The 13,829-nt window shown below is 44.0% G+C and overlaps 1 protein-coding gene and 1 pseudogene across 1 annotated transcript in view; both read left to right on the top strand.

Moving 5' to 3' along the window:
• LOC142585003 (glutamate receptor ionotropic, kainate 3-like) overlaps positions 1-12,315 on the top strand; it is a 248,816-nt gene extending 236,501 nt beyond the window's left edge. The window contains exons 13-14 of the mRNA XM_075695424.1: positions 5,812-6,125; positions 10,935-12,315. Coding sequence (XP_075551539.1) covers positions 5,812-6,125; positions 10,935-11,084 — 464 coding nt within the window. The 3' untranslated portion in view covers positions 11,085-12,315. The remainder of the gene's footprint in view (positions 1-5,811; positions 6,126-10,934) is intronic.
• On the top strand, positions 1,006-4,428 carry LOC142584507 (uncharacterized; annotated as a pseudogene).
• Positions 12,316-13,829: the final 1,514 nt, after the last annotated feature.

The raw sequence follows: 13,829 nt of genomic DNA, 5'->3' as shown, positions 1-13,829 counted from the left end.
ACCGAGACAGGCTCGATGAGCGGATGTTGTCCGGATCTCGAGTTTCGCGTGTCGTTTTGCAGGCATGGTAGACGGTGAGGTCGTTTTCTGTACTCACGTGGTTTCTCTGCGCTCGAAGGCTCCCACGACAAGCATACTTGGTATCCCAGTCTCAGCTCGTACGCCAGACCGAACCAGCGTCAGTGTCGACGGCGGGCAGCCTGTGTTAAAAATCCATCCATCTGTCCATCTCCTTTTTTTGGAAAAGCAGCCCTGGGCCCTGCATCCGTCACCTTCTCTTCTGTCCTACGATAATCTTCGGAAGCGGTGAGCTTTTGCATTCATGAAGAGATTTCCGCGGCGAACGTTTTGTGCCGACTACTCAAAAAGGCACAAACAGAGAATTGAAAAAGGACGTAATTTTCGCAGTGTAAAGACCCTCAATGTCGCTGCTCTCAAAAAAGTCCTACTTCCCGAAGAAGCTCTCCGAGTACGAGAAAGTGACTTCATCTGTCAGAATTGTTACCGTCGGTTCAAGGAAGACATAGATAATATGCAAGCAGAGTCAACCGAAACATTCGAAGAATTCCGCCCTGGAGAAGAAATCGTAGAAAATTTAAACTCCAGTGTCAGCCTTACCTCCGAAATCTCGCCCCTAAAGCCACCGAGCGCTCTAAAAAAACGCCTCAGACTTTCCTATGCAAAGCGAAAGCAGGAAGAGGTGGCAAGAGCTATGGTGACGAAAATACGATCAGGGATACAGGCAGCATATAATATCCCAGAGACTTCGCGTGCGTCACATGAAAAGTGTGCGCAATGCAGCAGCTGGGAAGACAACCTACATGCTGCCTACAATAGGTGTACGTCCTTTCAAGAGCGTTGCCAGCTGCTGACACTGCTACCACGCAACCTAACCGTGAAATATGTGCAGGAAGTTATTCCAGAGGCAACGAGGTACGTTATTCAAAAATCGAAGAAGATGGTGGATGGAGAAGGCGTATGGTCAACACAGGAGCGATATACAAGATGTAAGCTACAAGACATTACCACCGTTTTAGAATATTACACCATGGATGAACTCGATTGCTCTAGACAGACACCGAACAAAAAGGATGCTGTGAGAATCGAAAAGGAGGGAGAGAAGGAATGGGTACCTAAACGGTTCATGACGCGGTCCTTGCGAGAATCATTCCGCCTCTACAAGCAAGCTCACCCTGCCTCCCAGGTTGGCCTCACAAAATTCATATCCTTGCGTCCTAAGTGGGTGAAATGCTCGCCACAGTGGCAAGTGTGTGTTTGCGTGTGCTGTGCAAACTTTCAGTTGTGCCTCGTGGGACTGCAGAACGCCTCCGGAAGGTCGCTTTCTCCCGATGATATGCAGAGTCTCTGCGTATGCCAGGAACCTACTGCGTCATGTTTCCTCAGGAATTGTGAGCACTGTCCACAAGATGACATTTTCACTTTGGAAAATTTTGATATGAGCAGCGAGGACGAGGTGTTGATTGCTTCATGGGAATATGGTGAGCTAGTTAAAAAAACTCTGACCGCTTCATCATTTATGAGAGAATTTCAAAGAATGACCATGAAATGGATTCCCCACAACTATATCAGATCTGTGCAAGCAAAAGCAATACATGAAGAAAAAAATTGTATTGCATTTTGATTTCGCCGAAAACTGGACAGTTGTGCTTCCAGACGCAGTACAAGCGTACCATTGGCAGAAGAAGCAGGTCACCGTGTTTACCTGCGTTGTCACGTCAAGAAAATCGACTCGGAGCTACGCCGTTATTTCCGACGATATGTCTCATGATTCAGCTCATGCATGTTTGGCTCTGTCGAAAATCAAAGCACATATCGAAGACAACGCGCCAATCTACACTAAGGTAACACATGTGAGCGACGGGGCTCCAGCTCACTTCAAGAATAAATATCAGTTTCATGAGCTAGAACGCAGTGAATGTCAAGAGACGAAATGGATGTTTTCGGCCACTGGACACGGCAAAAATGCTTGTGACGGCGTTGGTGGGCTTGTGAAACATCGAGCATCACACCACAACTTGCGGAAGCCTGCAAGTGAGGCCATACAAACAGCCAGCGGGTTCGTGGACGCAATTCAAGGAACGCTAAAGAACATCAACATTCTGGAGCTCCGACAGAGGGAGCTTGCAGACTTTCGCGAAATGAAGAAGGAAGAATGGAAAACGGCAAAGAAAGTGCCGGGAGTTCAGACGCTCCACATGTGGAAGTATGTTCAATCAAATGAAGGCAGTGCATCCTACGTGGCCTCCACCACTGCTTCGGAATGGAAGAGACTGTTATCTGGTTTGTGCTTCGGGCTGGACAATATACTGTGCGCATACCGAAGTCAACTGCTGCCATTTATTTCTTGTTACGATTTTCTGAATTGCACTCTGCAGATAAAGCGGCATACCATTTGTAAATTGTGTCCCGATTAAAACTCCTGCTGATTAAAAACCTTGCAGATAAATTGTCCCCCTCAGAAGACGACGTTTCGTCTCCTGACAGTGCTTTGTAGAACCATTGAACACAGAGGTAAACAGATGCAGGTCCGGACACGTCGGCTTCAGAAACACATTAATATTCATTTTTATATATAAAAACTTTTCTTAGCACCGATAAATGATCTAATATTTTTAAAGAATTGATTACATACCAATGTAGCTTAGGATGATAAATTAGGCAATACAAAAAACGTTTGACCGCCGCCAACGCGTTCTTGAGACATCAGGTGAAATCGCGAATTTATTCCCATTTTGACGCATCAAGAACGCCGCTAACAAGCGAGTAGAAGCTCTACAAACATTAAGGATCATTCGGATATTGTGGTAAATAAAAGGTAACCAAGTTCAGTGATTGCTAAAACAAATTTCTGAGAGTTACTATTTCTAAGAGGCAGTAAAAACAATTCTAGATAACAAAAACATGGACTCAGTTTTGTATTAATTTTTACACTTTAAAACAATATAATGCAACACTTTTTTGGTACCTTAGAATTAACGATTATTGAGGATTATTCAGGCAAATTTTAATGAAATTCGACGATGATGTTTTTTTTTAAATAGAAGTCAAAGTTGTCACTTTTTTGACGTTTTTGATCTTTGGCCAAATTTGAGGCCATATGGAAAAATATATGTTAATTGTAAAACTACAAAACTTGCCTAAAGTGAGTAAAAGTAGCTGGAAAATACTGAGAAAAAGATTAAGTGTGGAGATGTTTACGCATCTTGCCCTGAGGCTGCCCTGAAAAGTGCCTTTTTTGCACCGAATAGCTCCAGAAGCGAAGTTTGCGATTTTTTATTTGGAAGATTGACACAGCGAAAAATTGTTTTTTTATTTGTTCGTATAGTACATGTTACGAAAAAGTAACGAAAAAATACTTATGTGCGGGAAAAATTTATTGTGCATGCAGTGAGGCTCCAAACATGCAACTTTGCGAAGTGGCAAAAACGACGTTCTCCACCTCTTGTGACATACGATTTTTTTCCGAGAAAACTACGAAGTTTCTCGCAAAACTAAGGTTGATTCCTTTGTGTGGACACATTTGCCCATCAGATATAAAAATTTCATTAAAAACAAAAAATGGCCATGGGACCTCGATTACCGTTCTTATCTGAACATGCCCATATATATATATATATATATGTGTGTGTGTGTGTGTGCTTTTATTTTCTATAGTTGCATATTTTACAGAATAGATATATTGATGATGTTGCTGTACTAGCATCCCCTTTGAAACGGCGAAGTGGCAAATAGTCTCCTAGCCTGCTGGATTTCATCAGGTATGCTATACACGTTTTTCATTCTAGCATTTTCATATACATCTGCTTATTATCTTCTTTCTCAAAACTTCTGTATCTGCCTTATGACGCGACCTATACCTGTAACAGATTCGGTCCTATCAGTGCCAGCCCCTGCTTTTTTTACAGCAATAACATTAACGTCTCTTGCTTATTACGACTGCTGACCGGTTGATGGTTCATCCACTTTAAACCACAGTGCTCCTGGTATGTATACGTTAAAAGAGGGTCTCACTGGCTGAACCCTTTCGCATTCCATAAGCATGTGCGGAGTGGTCTCCGGATTTCTGCTGCTGCATACGGATGCCTCATCTTGGTGCGAATATTTGCTCCAGTACGTTTTTTTCTTTAGGCAAAAAGCTCGAGCCTCAAATAGCAAGGCACTGCCCCTTGTGTTATTGAGTACATTTTCCCCTTCAAGTTTGTTTCTTCCCATTCTTGTAATTCTACATGGTCATTTTTGTTTCCAGTCTTTGCATCCAATTTGTTGTCTCTGTTTATCTCACTTTCTGATGGCTCCTGGTTGTCTGTTTAACACTTTCAATTACCATGTACCGCGGTATTAACTTTCCTGACCTCTTTCTCCATTGTGTGCCCACACTTTTCAGGTGAAAATACTTATGCACTTTGACAGCTATTTATTTTCTTCAATGTTGCTCAGTCTTTCTTCAAAACTAATTTTGCTATGCGCTTCTATGACTTCAAAAAAGGCCAAAACCATGCCATCCTGCACTGCCTCATTCGTGGTTCTACTGGGGGCTCCCAAAGCCAACCGGGTTACGGATTTTTGGCTAGCTTCCCACCACGACAAAATATCCAATTTGAAGTATAGAATGGATTTTGCGAATGTTAGCGAGGGCACCATTGTTCCTTTATAGATTCCACGCACAACCTCATACTTATTGTGGCCCCAAAGTACTCTGTGTTGAATATTGCTGCATTCCGCTGCATTTTTATTTTCAGCTAGCGAGTACATTCAACTATCCCGAATTTATTGTGATGTTTACAAATTTGAGCTCGTTGTACGATATTATGAACGTGACGTCACATTTTAGGGAAAATAAATCTTGTTTGCAAAAGAATTTTACTGCTGCACTAAAACAAAAAGAATTTGGTTGGTGTCTGCTGGAGCCCCCTTGGTTGTTATTGCTAAAAATTAATTACATTGTATTTTAGAGGAGCCATATACTGACCTTATAAAGCTTCGAAGATATTTACTGAATACAGACCGAAAATCGAAAAGAAGAGAACTTTCAATTTTGCGATGTCTAACTGACACACAGGAACTTGTGTTTGGGTGCCATATTCAAAAATAATAAGCCTTGAACCTGATTTTTTCATACAACGTTCAACCTCTTACCGTTAAATCCGCTGAAACAGAATTCAGAAAGAATGCCTAATCTATCTAAGCGAATTTTCTGTTTCTCTTTTTGGTTTCATTAAAGGTGTTGAAAAGTGGGGTCCCGCAAGAAGGCAAACAAGAATGCAAGGCATTTGCGCCGCCTTCTTGCTGACAGAGCAAGACCCTTTATACCAAAGAGGTACTTGCTCAGCAATTTTATTCAAAGTAGTTTTTGATGAAGGCGGAAATCGGCAACAGCAAAGTCGACGGAAAGTCCGTGGGATCGAAAAGCAACTTCTTCCCAAACCCTTCAGTTCGTCCGATTTTCGCAAGCATGAAACTCGCGCCATCGAATAAAGATCACACCTCTACTGCGCCCCTCCCAGGAGATATACTAAAGGCGTCCTAACAAATCAAATTTATTCTCTGTCTTGTTACCTCTGTCACGTTCTTCGCTTTCACCTGTGGCTACAGAATCGTACAGATGTACGCATCACTCCACTGCATATTGTGCTTCCCAAGACGAACATTCTTCCCGTCTGCCAATGTTTTTCTCCCGTGTTCGTTCTTTCGTTCGTCCGTATGATACAATGAACTCGTCACGATCTGTACACTACAGTGCATGCCGATTGCTAATCCTTCACGACAGTTCCAGATTTCTCATGCCCGCAGGTTCCCCGCTAAGGCACCTGTTCACCAACAAGATCCTGCAGCTTCAGGAGAACGGCACCTTGAGCGCCTTGCGTCAGCGGTGGTGGTCATCAATGGCCGTCGCCGACCAAAGCGCTGACCAGCGCTGCCACCCCGCTGTCGACGATAGCGGTGCAGTAGCGGGAAGTGCAAGCGGGAGCAGCGGCGGCAGCAAAGACGCCGTGGGTATCCGAGGCCTCGTGCTAGTCCTGGGCATTGGTTGCCTCGTCTCACTGGTGGTGGTGGTCGCCGAGTGCCTCTGGAGATTTAGATGCTCCTCGAAGAGGAGAAACCAGGTTAGTAGTTGCGAAAGCCGTTAGAGGTCCTAAGAGGTGGAACGCAGACAGCAGGTATCGCCAGTGTGAGGCGTTGCGTTGTTCTTCAATTCTTGATGGCGTTGCATTCGCTTCAGTTATGAAAAGCCGGTGAAATCTGGAATGTACTACCGACGTTAGCTCAATATGCAGTCTGAACTCACCAGAAATGCTCTCGTGTTAAAACAAAATAACCTATACATAGTTTTATTGGAATCGGCATTCTCAGCAACTATTTGCCGCTTTGTGGCTTCTTTGTTGATCCTTTTGAATATTGTTTTTGAGGTTGTTATTTTAGGGACGATCGGGACACAGTCGCTCCGCGGCCTGTGTCGTCGTGCTGTCGTGATATCGAGCACAGATGCGAGGCGTGACGGGTTAGGAGAACTCTAGAGGCGCACAGTAGGTTTGGCTCAAAGAAATGACGAAGCCTAGTGAATGGACGGTCACACTCCGATCAATTGGCCCGGCGGGAGCTAGGGCAGCGTTCTTCCTTCCTCTGCTTGCATGAGTGTTGAGCACACACATATTCCTCAGCAGCTGTGCGCATACCAAACCATGCTGGTGCATAGACTGGTGTCAGGTGAACAGACAGTAAATGTCAAGCTAAATTGATATAATCCTTTCATAGGGCGCTCAAAAACTTTGACGATTTTCTCTCGTTGTCATGTTGTACACCATCGAGGTGTGATACCTATTACGTCGCTTCCGGTGTTCATCCCCGGCGTTCATCACTGGCGTTCATTATCCCGCCATCTTTGGGACAAGTCCGGTATCTGCTGGGGCGCTGTTCATGCTGCGCAGAGCAGTTCTCTGGCTTTCAACGTCGCGCCATCTCATCTCCCCATATCCTCAGAACATTGTGCTGCAGTGCAACGGTGTAACATGCTATTGCTTGCGAAACCGCGCCTTCGGTCGAAACTGCAATATTTTAGGGGCTTTTTTTAATAATCAGGAAAACGCTAAACTGCCTATATCATTGTGTATCACCGTTTTATATCATCATTATCCCGACATCACAGCTTTGCGTCACCGTATTCATTCCCAAATGCAAAGTATGTCCCAAATGCAAATGCAAGGTATTATGCGTTAGCTTACACTGACGCTTCTTCCTTACGTTAAATACGTCCTCTCTGATTGTCTCTTAGTGAGGTAAATGCACGTAAAAACTCAATGTCACATAGGACAAAACAGTAGGCTAATTGACCGAAATTTTAACATCATTTAAAAAACGATTGCATTTGTACACAACTCACCCTTTATGCGTCACCTTGCGTTCAAAGCTTTGCGTACTCTTTCATTTGCAGTGATTAAATCGATTTTATTGAAAAACATATAATGCACTACAAAAGTTGTAGCTTTGCTTGGAACTCTTGAACGTACGGCGCATTACGGAATCACCCACCGGGCCAATGGGCTATACCTACCGGTCCCGACATGGGACTAGCCTTGTGCGCAACGATTTCGCGTCCTATTCAGACCTCCCATAAAGTTCTTTCACTCACTCATTCACATAGTATGCAGTAATTCATTGGTTTAGAAGCTAGAACGACGGAATCGTGCTAAGCATGTGAAGTGCTAGAATACTAACGAATGCGTTTGATTACGCACCTCAGAAAAGAGTTATAGCTCGAAGTATAAACAAAAGTGACTGATTAGATTAGATAGATAGATAGATAGATAGATAGATAGATAGATAGATAGATAGATAGATAGATAGATAGATAGATAGATAGATAGATAGATAGATAGATAGATAGATAGATAGATAGATAGCCGGCAACTTACGCCGAGCGAGTGACCCAAGTTGTCTGCCTGCTTGGGTTATTAGGTTTGTGCTCCTGGTTGTCATTTCGTCGTCATGGCATCGTCATCGTACATTCATCATGCATTCGTTGTCGCGCCGCTATAGTGATGCCCTCGTGCTCGTTCAATCGTCGCCATTCAAGCTTCGTGATCTGAGTCTCGCCATTATGCCGTCATGACGTCTTCTACTCCGACCCAGTGGTCCAAGTTGTCTAATTGCCTGGGTCACTAGTTAACTGTCCGGAGCCGTGATGCCGTCATGGTTGTTTCATCGTCGTCATTACACCTTTGTCATCCTACTCTCTACACGTCATCACCACGCCACCGTCGTCACACAGTCATCGTCATTCAGTCCTTGTTACGCTGTTATTTTGTTACTCTTATCACTTCAAGTAACGTCAGCCCATTGTCAACATGTCGTCTTCGTCATACCGCCTTCATCGTTTCATCGACGTCAATCTATCTTCGTCGTTGTGTTGTAATCAAGATGTTGTTCAGTCGTGGCTATGCCGCTCTTGTCATTGTTCTTATGCCTTGGTTCTCATTGCATCATTTCCATGCATTCGGTGTCATACTGTCGTCAGGATGCCAACACAGTCGTTACATCACCATCACTGTAACTGTGACATCTGACTCTCCTCATGCCGTCGTCGTCATACCGTTGTCGTCATGCCATCGTCGTCGTGCTTTCATTTAACCACCGTCATGAATTCGTCATGCATTCGTTGTCGTACCGTGGATGTGATGGCGTCTTGGTCGTCATTCCCCCAAGCTTCGTTATCTGACTCTCTTCATACTGTCATCGCCACTGCGTCCTCTTCATGCATTCATTGTCATACAGTTGTCTTGATGCCGTCAAGGTCCTTACATTATGGTCAATGAAACATGGTCATGTTATCGGGTTCACGTCATCGTTATAAAACAGTCGTCATCCTACAATTATCCTGATGCTGTCGACGTCACACCTCCTACGGTGACCAAGGGGCCCAGCTGGTCTTATAGCTTGTGCCACTAGATTTTTGCTCATAGTTGTGATCTTCTCATGATCGTTGCATTATCGTCATTTTAGATTTGACATCCGACGCTTGTCAACACATTGTCGTCACGCCATCCTCATTATAGATCACCGTGCCTTTATTGTCCTCCCGTCGTCGCGATGACATCGTGGTTGTTTATCGTCGTCACTCTAGCTTCCTCATCCGATGCTCGGCGATGTGTCATCGTCACATCATCGTCGTCATACAGTCTTAGGACGTGATTCAATTGTCATTATTCCATCGTCGTTCCGTATTCATGTTTATCCCATTGCCCTCATTCCTTTGGCATGTCGTGGAAGTCATTGCGTCGTCGTCTAGAGTCCTCGTTACACAGTCGTCACCATGCCATTATCTTGATTAAGGCGTCAGGTTGTCATTCAACCACGGTCACCACTTCATTGTTGTTATCCTATTGTCGTCATGCCATCGTCGTCATACCTCCTTCATCGTTCCATCTACGTCATTTCTTGTTCATCATGCTATTGTAATCATGGTGTAGTCATTCAGTCGCGAACATGCCACAGTTGTCATGGCACCATCGTTGCCATTGCGTCGTTGTCCCACAGACGCTGTTATACATCGACTGTCAAAGTTTTGTCGTCATGCCGTCTTGACCATGGGATTGTCATCATACCCGCTTCTTCATCCCATTGTCGTCATACAGTCGTCACCTCATTGTCCTCAAGTTGTCTTAATGCCTTTGTCATAATTTAGGAATTGGGATCTCATTCTCTCCATGCCGCCGTCACTATAGGATTTTGTCTCCATCATCCCTGCGTCGGCGTCATGCAGTAGTCATCATGGCTTCACGCCTAAGGGCGACCTTGGCAAACGGATACTATAATAAAGTGGCACATCAGAATGTGTCGCATACAGCTGAAGCAACGATAGTCTCAGAAGTAACACTACACGTTGTAAATAAAAGTGACTCAGAGATATTGTATGTCACTACATTCCGCGATTATAATTTTCATTACCGTCGACAGTTATCGTGAGATGAGGGCTGTTGTAATATCTTTTCCTTCGACTAGAACGCGGAACATACATTTCTAATCTATTGTAGCTAGGAAAGGCGTCGGAAGAAGTCCCTATAGACATTTGTACTGATTGAAATCGGGGGGGGGGGATATTTGTGTGCTAAAACAAAGCAGAGTGTCATACTATTTGAGACTCGAGTGGGCTCCTTGAGGGCAAAAGCATACCAGAGCGAATGTGTGCAGCAGGATGAGGCAGGTGTGTGGCGCTACAAGGAGGAGAAGGAGGATGAAAAGGAAGGAAGAAAAGGCAGGGAGGTCAACCAGACGCACGTCCGGTTTGCTACCCTTCCAGGGGAAGGGGTTGAGGGAAAGCAAAAAAATCCTGAAAAGGATTCGGCGCATCATAACGGAATGGCAAGATTTCACCCAGCGAGACCCGTAGGCTGTGTCCAATCCCCAGAAGTGTTCGGATTCAAAGAATATGGAAGGATTAACTGGTCAACAGTATAGATAAGTAAGGGATGAATACCTTACTGGTGAAAAGAACCAAGGAAACGATTTCTGGAGCCGTAGTCATTTCAAACGTAAACATACAATATAATCAAATAGATTTTAGATAAAAAATATGAGATCGAGATCGGGTAGGCCGAAGGATAGATGGTGATAGATTTAATAAAGCCGGATTAAACCAAGCACGCTAGATCACTATGTGTCGCCGCTTCGGCTCAAAGGGGATGCCAAGAAATATAATCAACGTCATCATCTCCTGCGTTCCACTGTTCCGTAAACCCGATATTTAGTAAATGGCAGCACGCTTTCGGACCTATAAAAACTGATTCTTACATTAAATTACCGTACAGTGTTCCTGTAATCACTGCAACTCTCCCCGCTTATTTTTGGTTACCAACTCCTTCGTTACCTTTTCTCATTGGCGTGACCTTTGTGCTTTTTTTTCTTTCTTTTTTTCACAGGGCCCCAGATGGAGGAAAGCACGGCAACGCGTACCAGCGAGCCTATCTTTACAGGAATCAAGCCTCATCATCCTGGATCCTCCCAAGGAGTTTCAAGATGATCAAGAAAGCTGCCCGATGACATCGTACAAATGCGAAACGCTCGCGTAGCAGCAGACCAGCTGAGCGGACTGGCGTTTTTCAAAACCTGTGCGCGAGTGCTGTTGAATTATTACGTGCTCTGTTTCGTCGAATCTTAATGTAAAAAGGACATTGATATATGTGGATGCATGCAAAATCGTGAAGTGTGAAAGAATGAGGAATCTGTAAATATGGCATCTGTTAGCAGATTATGCTATCATAAGATTTTTCAACTCGGCATTCAACGCTGGTGAGTCTACTGCAGGCCTATTGTTTCACAAAGCAAACGGTACGACCCATTCTACTAGAATCGACTACTTCACGTGACGGCGGCAACAGGAAGTGGCACGGATGGTTTGGTTGCCGTATAGGAGCTACAAATTGAAGCAAAAATCGCATTGACACAGCTGGTATATGTTTAAAGAAGTTGCCAATTCAAATATGTGTATTGTACCCCAGTTTATTTCCCACATAATTGAGGCCCACAAGAATAGTCTGTGGCCGCAAAACAGAACTACCGTGAGATTCAGTAAACGTATTAAACGCTCCTTGTCGCCTGCTTTGAGTGTGATATTTTTGTCGATACCCATGAATTGACTGGCCTGAAAAAGCAGAAAGGACGTAGTGAGCCGGATACGCCGGGCCGAATTTGTTAGGGTATAATTGCGCTGCCTCTGTGCCACGAGACGAGCCGTTTTGTAAGGGTGCTACTGGAAAAAGGAAATGCTAGAGGGAGTCCGTTGGGGCTTCGTTATTTTCGGCTGACTTGAATTCAGCCCAAGTGGCCTCGAAGTGACACTGGTGCTCACGTTTCCCGTATGGTGTGCGTACATCGTGATCGTTTTATTTATTCGCCGACGCGAGAACGTGCGGTGGTCTCTGGCGCCAGAGATTTACATCGTTTGTTTCAAACAGTGAGCCCACACTGCACTGAAAGAGACATTTTCGTCTTTGGAGAAGATATTGTAACGAGCAAGATTAATATTTGGTGTGTTCGTTCTGGGGAGGTGCCCGCCTCGACGAGAAATGGCACAAATTACTATACTTGCGGGATGAAACGCGGCAGGCAAGCTTCAATAAACACGTCGTTAATGCAACTGCTTGTGTGTGCCATGTGATGTGGCTACGAATCTTGTCCCTGAAAGTGATGTGAACTGGGGGTAAGAGTTAAAATTGCGCCAATGCCACACGAACTGCAGATGGTGGAAACGAAAGGGTGTGCAACGGTTTATCCTAAATTAGCACGTTTTATTCCATGAGTATAGTACGCGTTCCATATTGGTTCCTGTGCTCACTGTTTGGGCTAACTATTTTGCCAGCGTCACCGCCTGACACATAGCAGATAATTCGTGTGTAACTTTGTGGCGTAGTTATTATTATATGCGGAGCACCGTGAACTTCCCGCTTGCGGTATGCCTTTGACAGCGGACAGTAACTTAGGCACACCAAACATTCGACACAGGATGCGACTCTGAACTCGTGACCGTAGGATATTACCACAATTTGCCGAAACGTTGAGGATTCCGGAAAGTAGCGCAACGTCGTTAAGGCCAGAGTGAGCTGCTCGCTTTGTGATCAACCGAGTGCTGCCGTACAAAGTCCAAAGGTTTGTTTTTCTGAGATACAGTGTCTATTAACGAGAATTTACCTGAGTTACAGTTCATTCCAAGTTTTTTATAGAACCTAATGGAAAAATAGCAACAGCCAAAGAATCTTCAACACAGATTTTACAATTTTGGTAATGAATCTTAAATCTTGCTGCATCATGCCTGCATCAAGGATATTTTCTTTATGGTAATATAAGATTTCGCTATAACGCTACAAGGCAGCAAATCGAACACAGTACTCAACTAACTTGAGTCGCATAATCGATCCTAATAACAGTTGTGAGTTCTCTTCTACGTACTTAGATTAGCTTCTATAAATTAGAAGTAAATGACAATCTGGCAGGCTAGTACAAAACACATTGTACCCTTGTTCTTGGCGCTTCATTTAGTCAACTGAAAATTGACTTCGACGAAAAGGTTTCGGTAGGCAGGGAATTTGGCTCAAAAAGAATTTCAGTGGTACAAAAAAAAAACGATTACAGTGACAGATGCTTTTTCTTAAATGTCGTAACATGCAAAAAGAAACCCGCAGTGTCTAGTCTAGTAGTATTGCGTCATCATATTTGTTACAAATTATTTCAAAACTTGCACTTTTCCGTCTCATTGTGTAATTCATTACACTCCAGAACGTTGGCTTCCATTGAGGAAAGACGCACATGTCTTAGCCACTTGAAGGCCATAAGTAAACTAGCTTTATCGCACAAAGTCAGGGACGCTGAGAAACGAAGAAAACAATTGCTGCTTTCTGAGCAAGCGCGTGAAATGAAAGTTGGTGCGATGAAAAAAAAAACAGAAGAAAAAAGAAACGTAAGCCCAGCAGATGTGTTATCGCCACTTAAACTTCAGGGGTCCAGTGCATGCGGTAACTACATTCATAATTATTCTTTAGTTTTCATTGGCGCGAAGGCGAGGAGTGGCCAAATAGCACAAAAAAGACGTTTTTTTTTTTCTATGGTTACCTGTAGAGTGGCTGTAAAGGTGGTCAAATTTCTGGCAGCTGCAATAGCTACAAGGACAAGCCCACACCGACGTTCGCTAGAAACGGCTTAATACGCATTCTAGGTACGCAATGTTCTATCATCTATTTTAGTTGATTTCCGTAAAAATGACTATTCAAGATTGACGGCACTCAATTGCTTGATATCCTCGTTCCACTTAGACGAAAGGT

Source organism: Dermacentor variabilis, chromosome 6 (assembly GCF_050947875.1).
Source record: "Dermacentor variabilis isolate Ectoservices chromosome 6, ASM5094787v1, whole genome shotgun sequence".
NCBI classification, from domain to species: domain Eukaryota; kingdom Metazoa; phylum Arthropoda; class Arachnida; order Ixodida; family Ixodidae; genus Dermacentor; species Dermacentor variabilis.
This window is presented reverse-complemented; position numbering and strand designations above follow the sequence as displayed.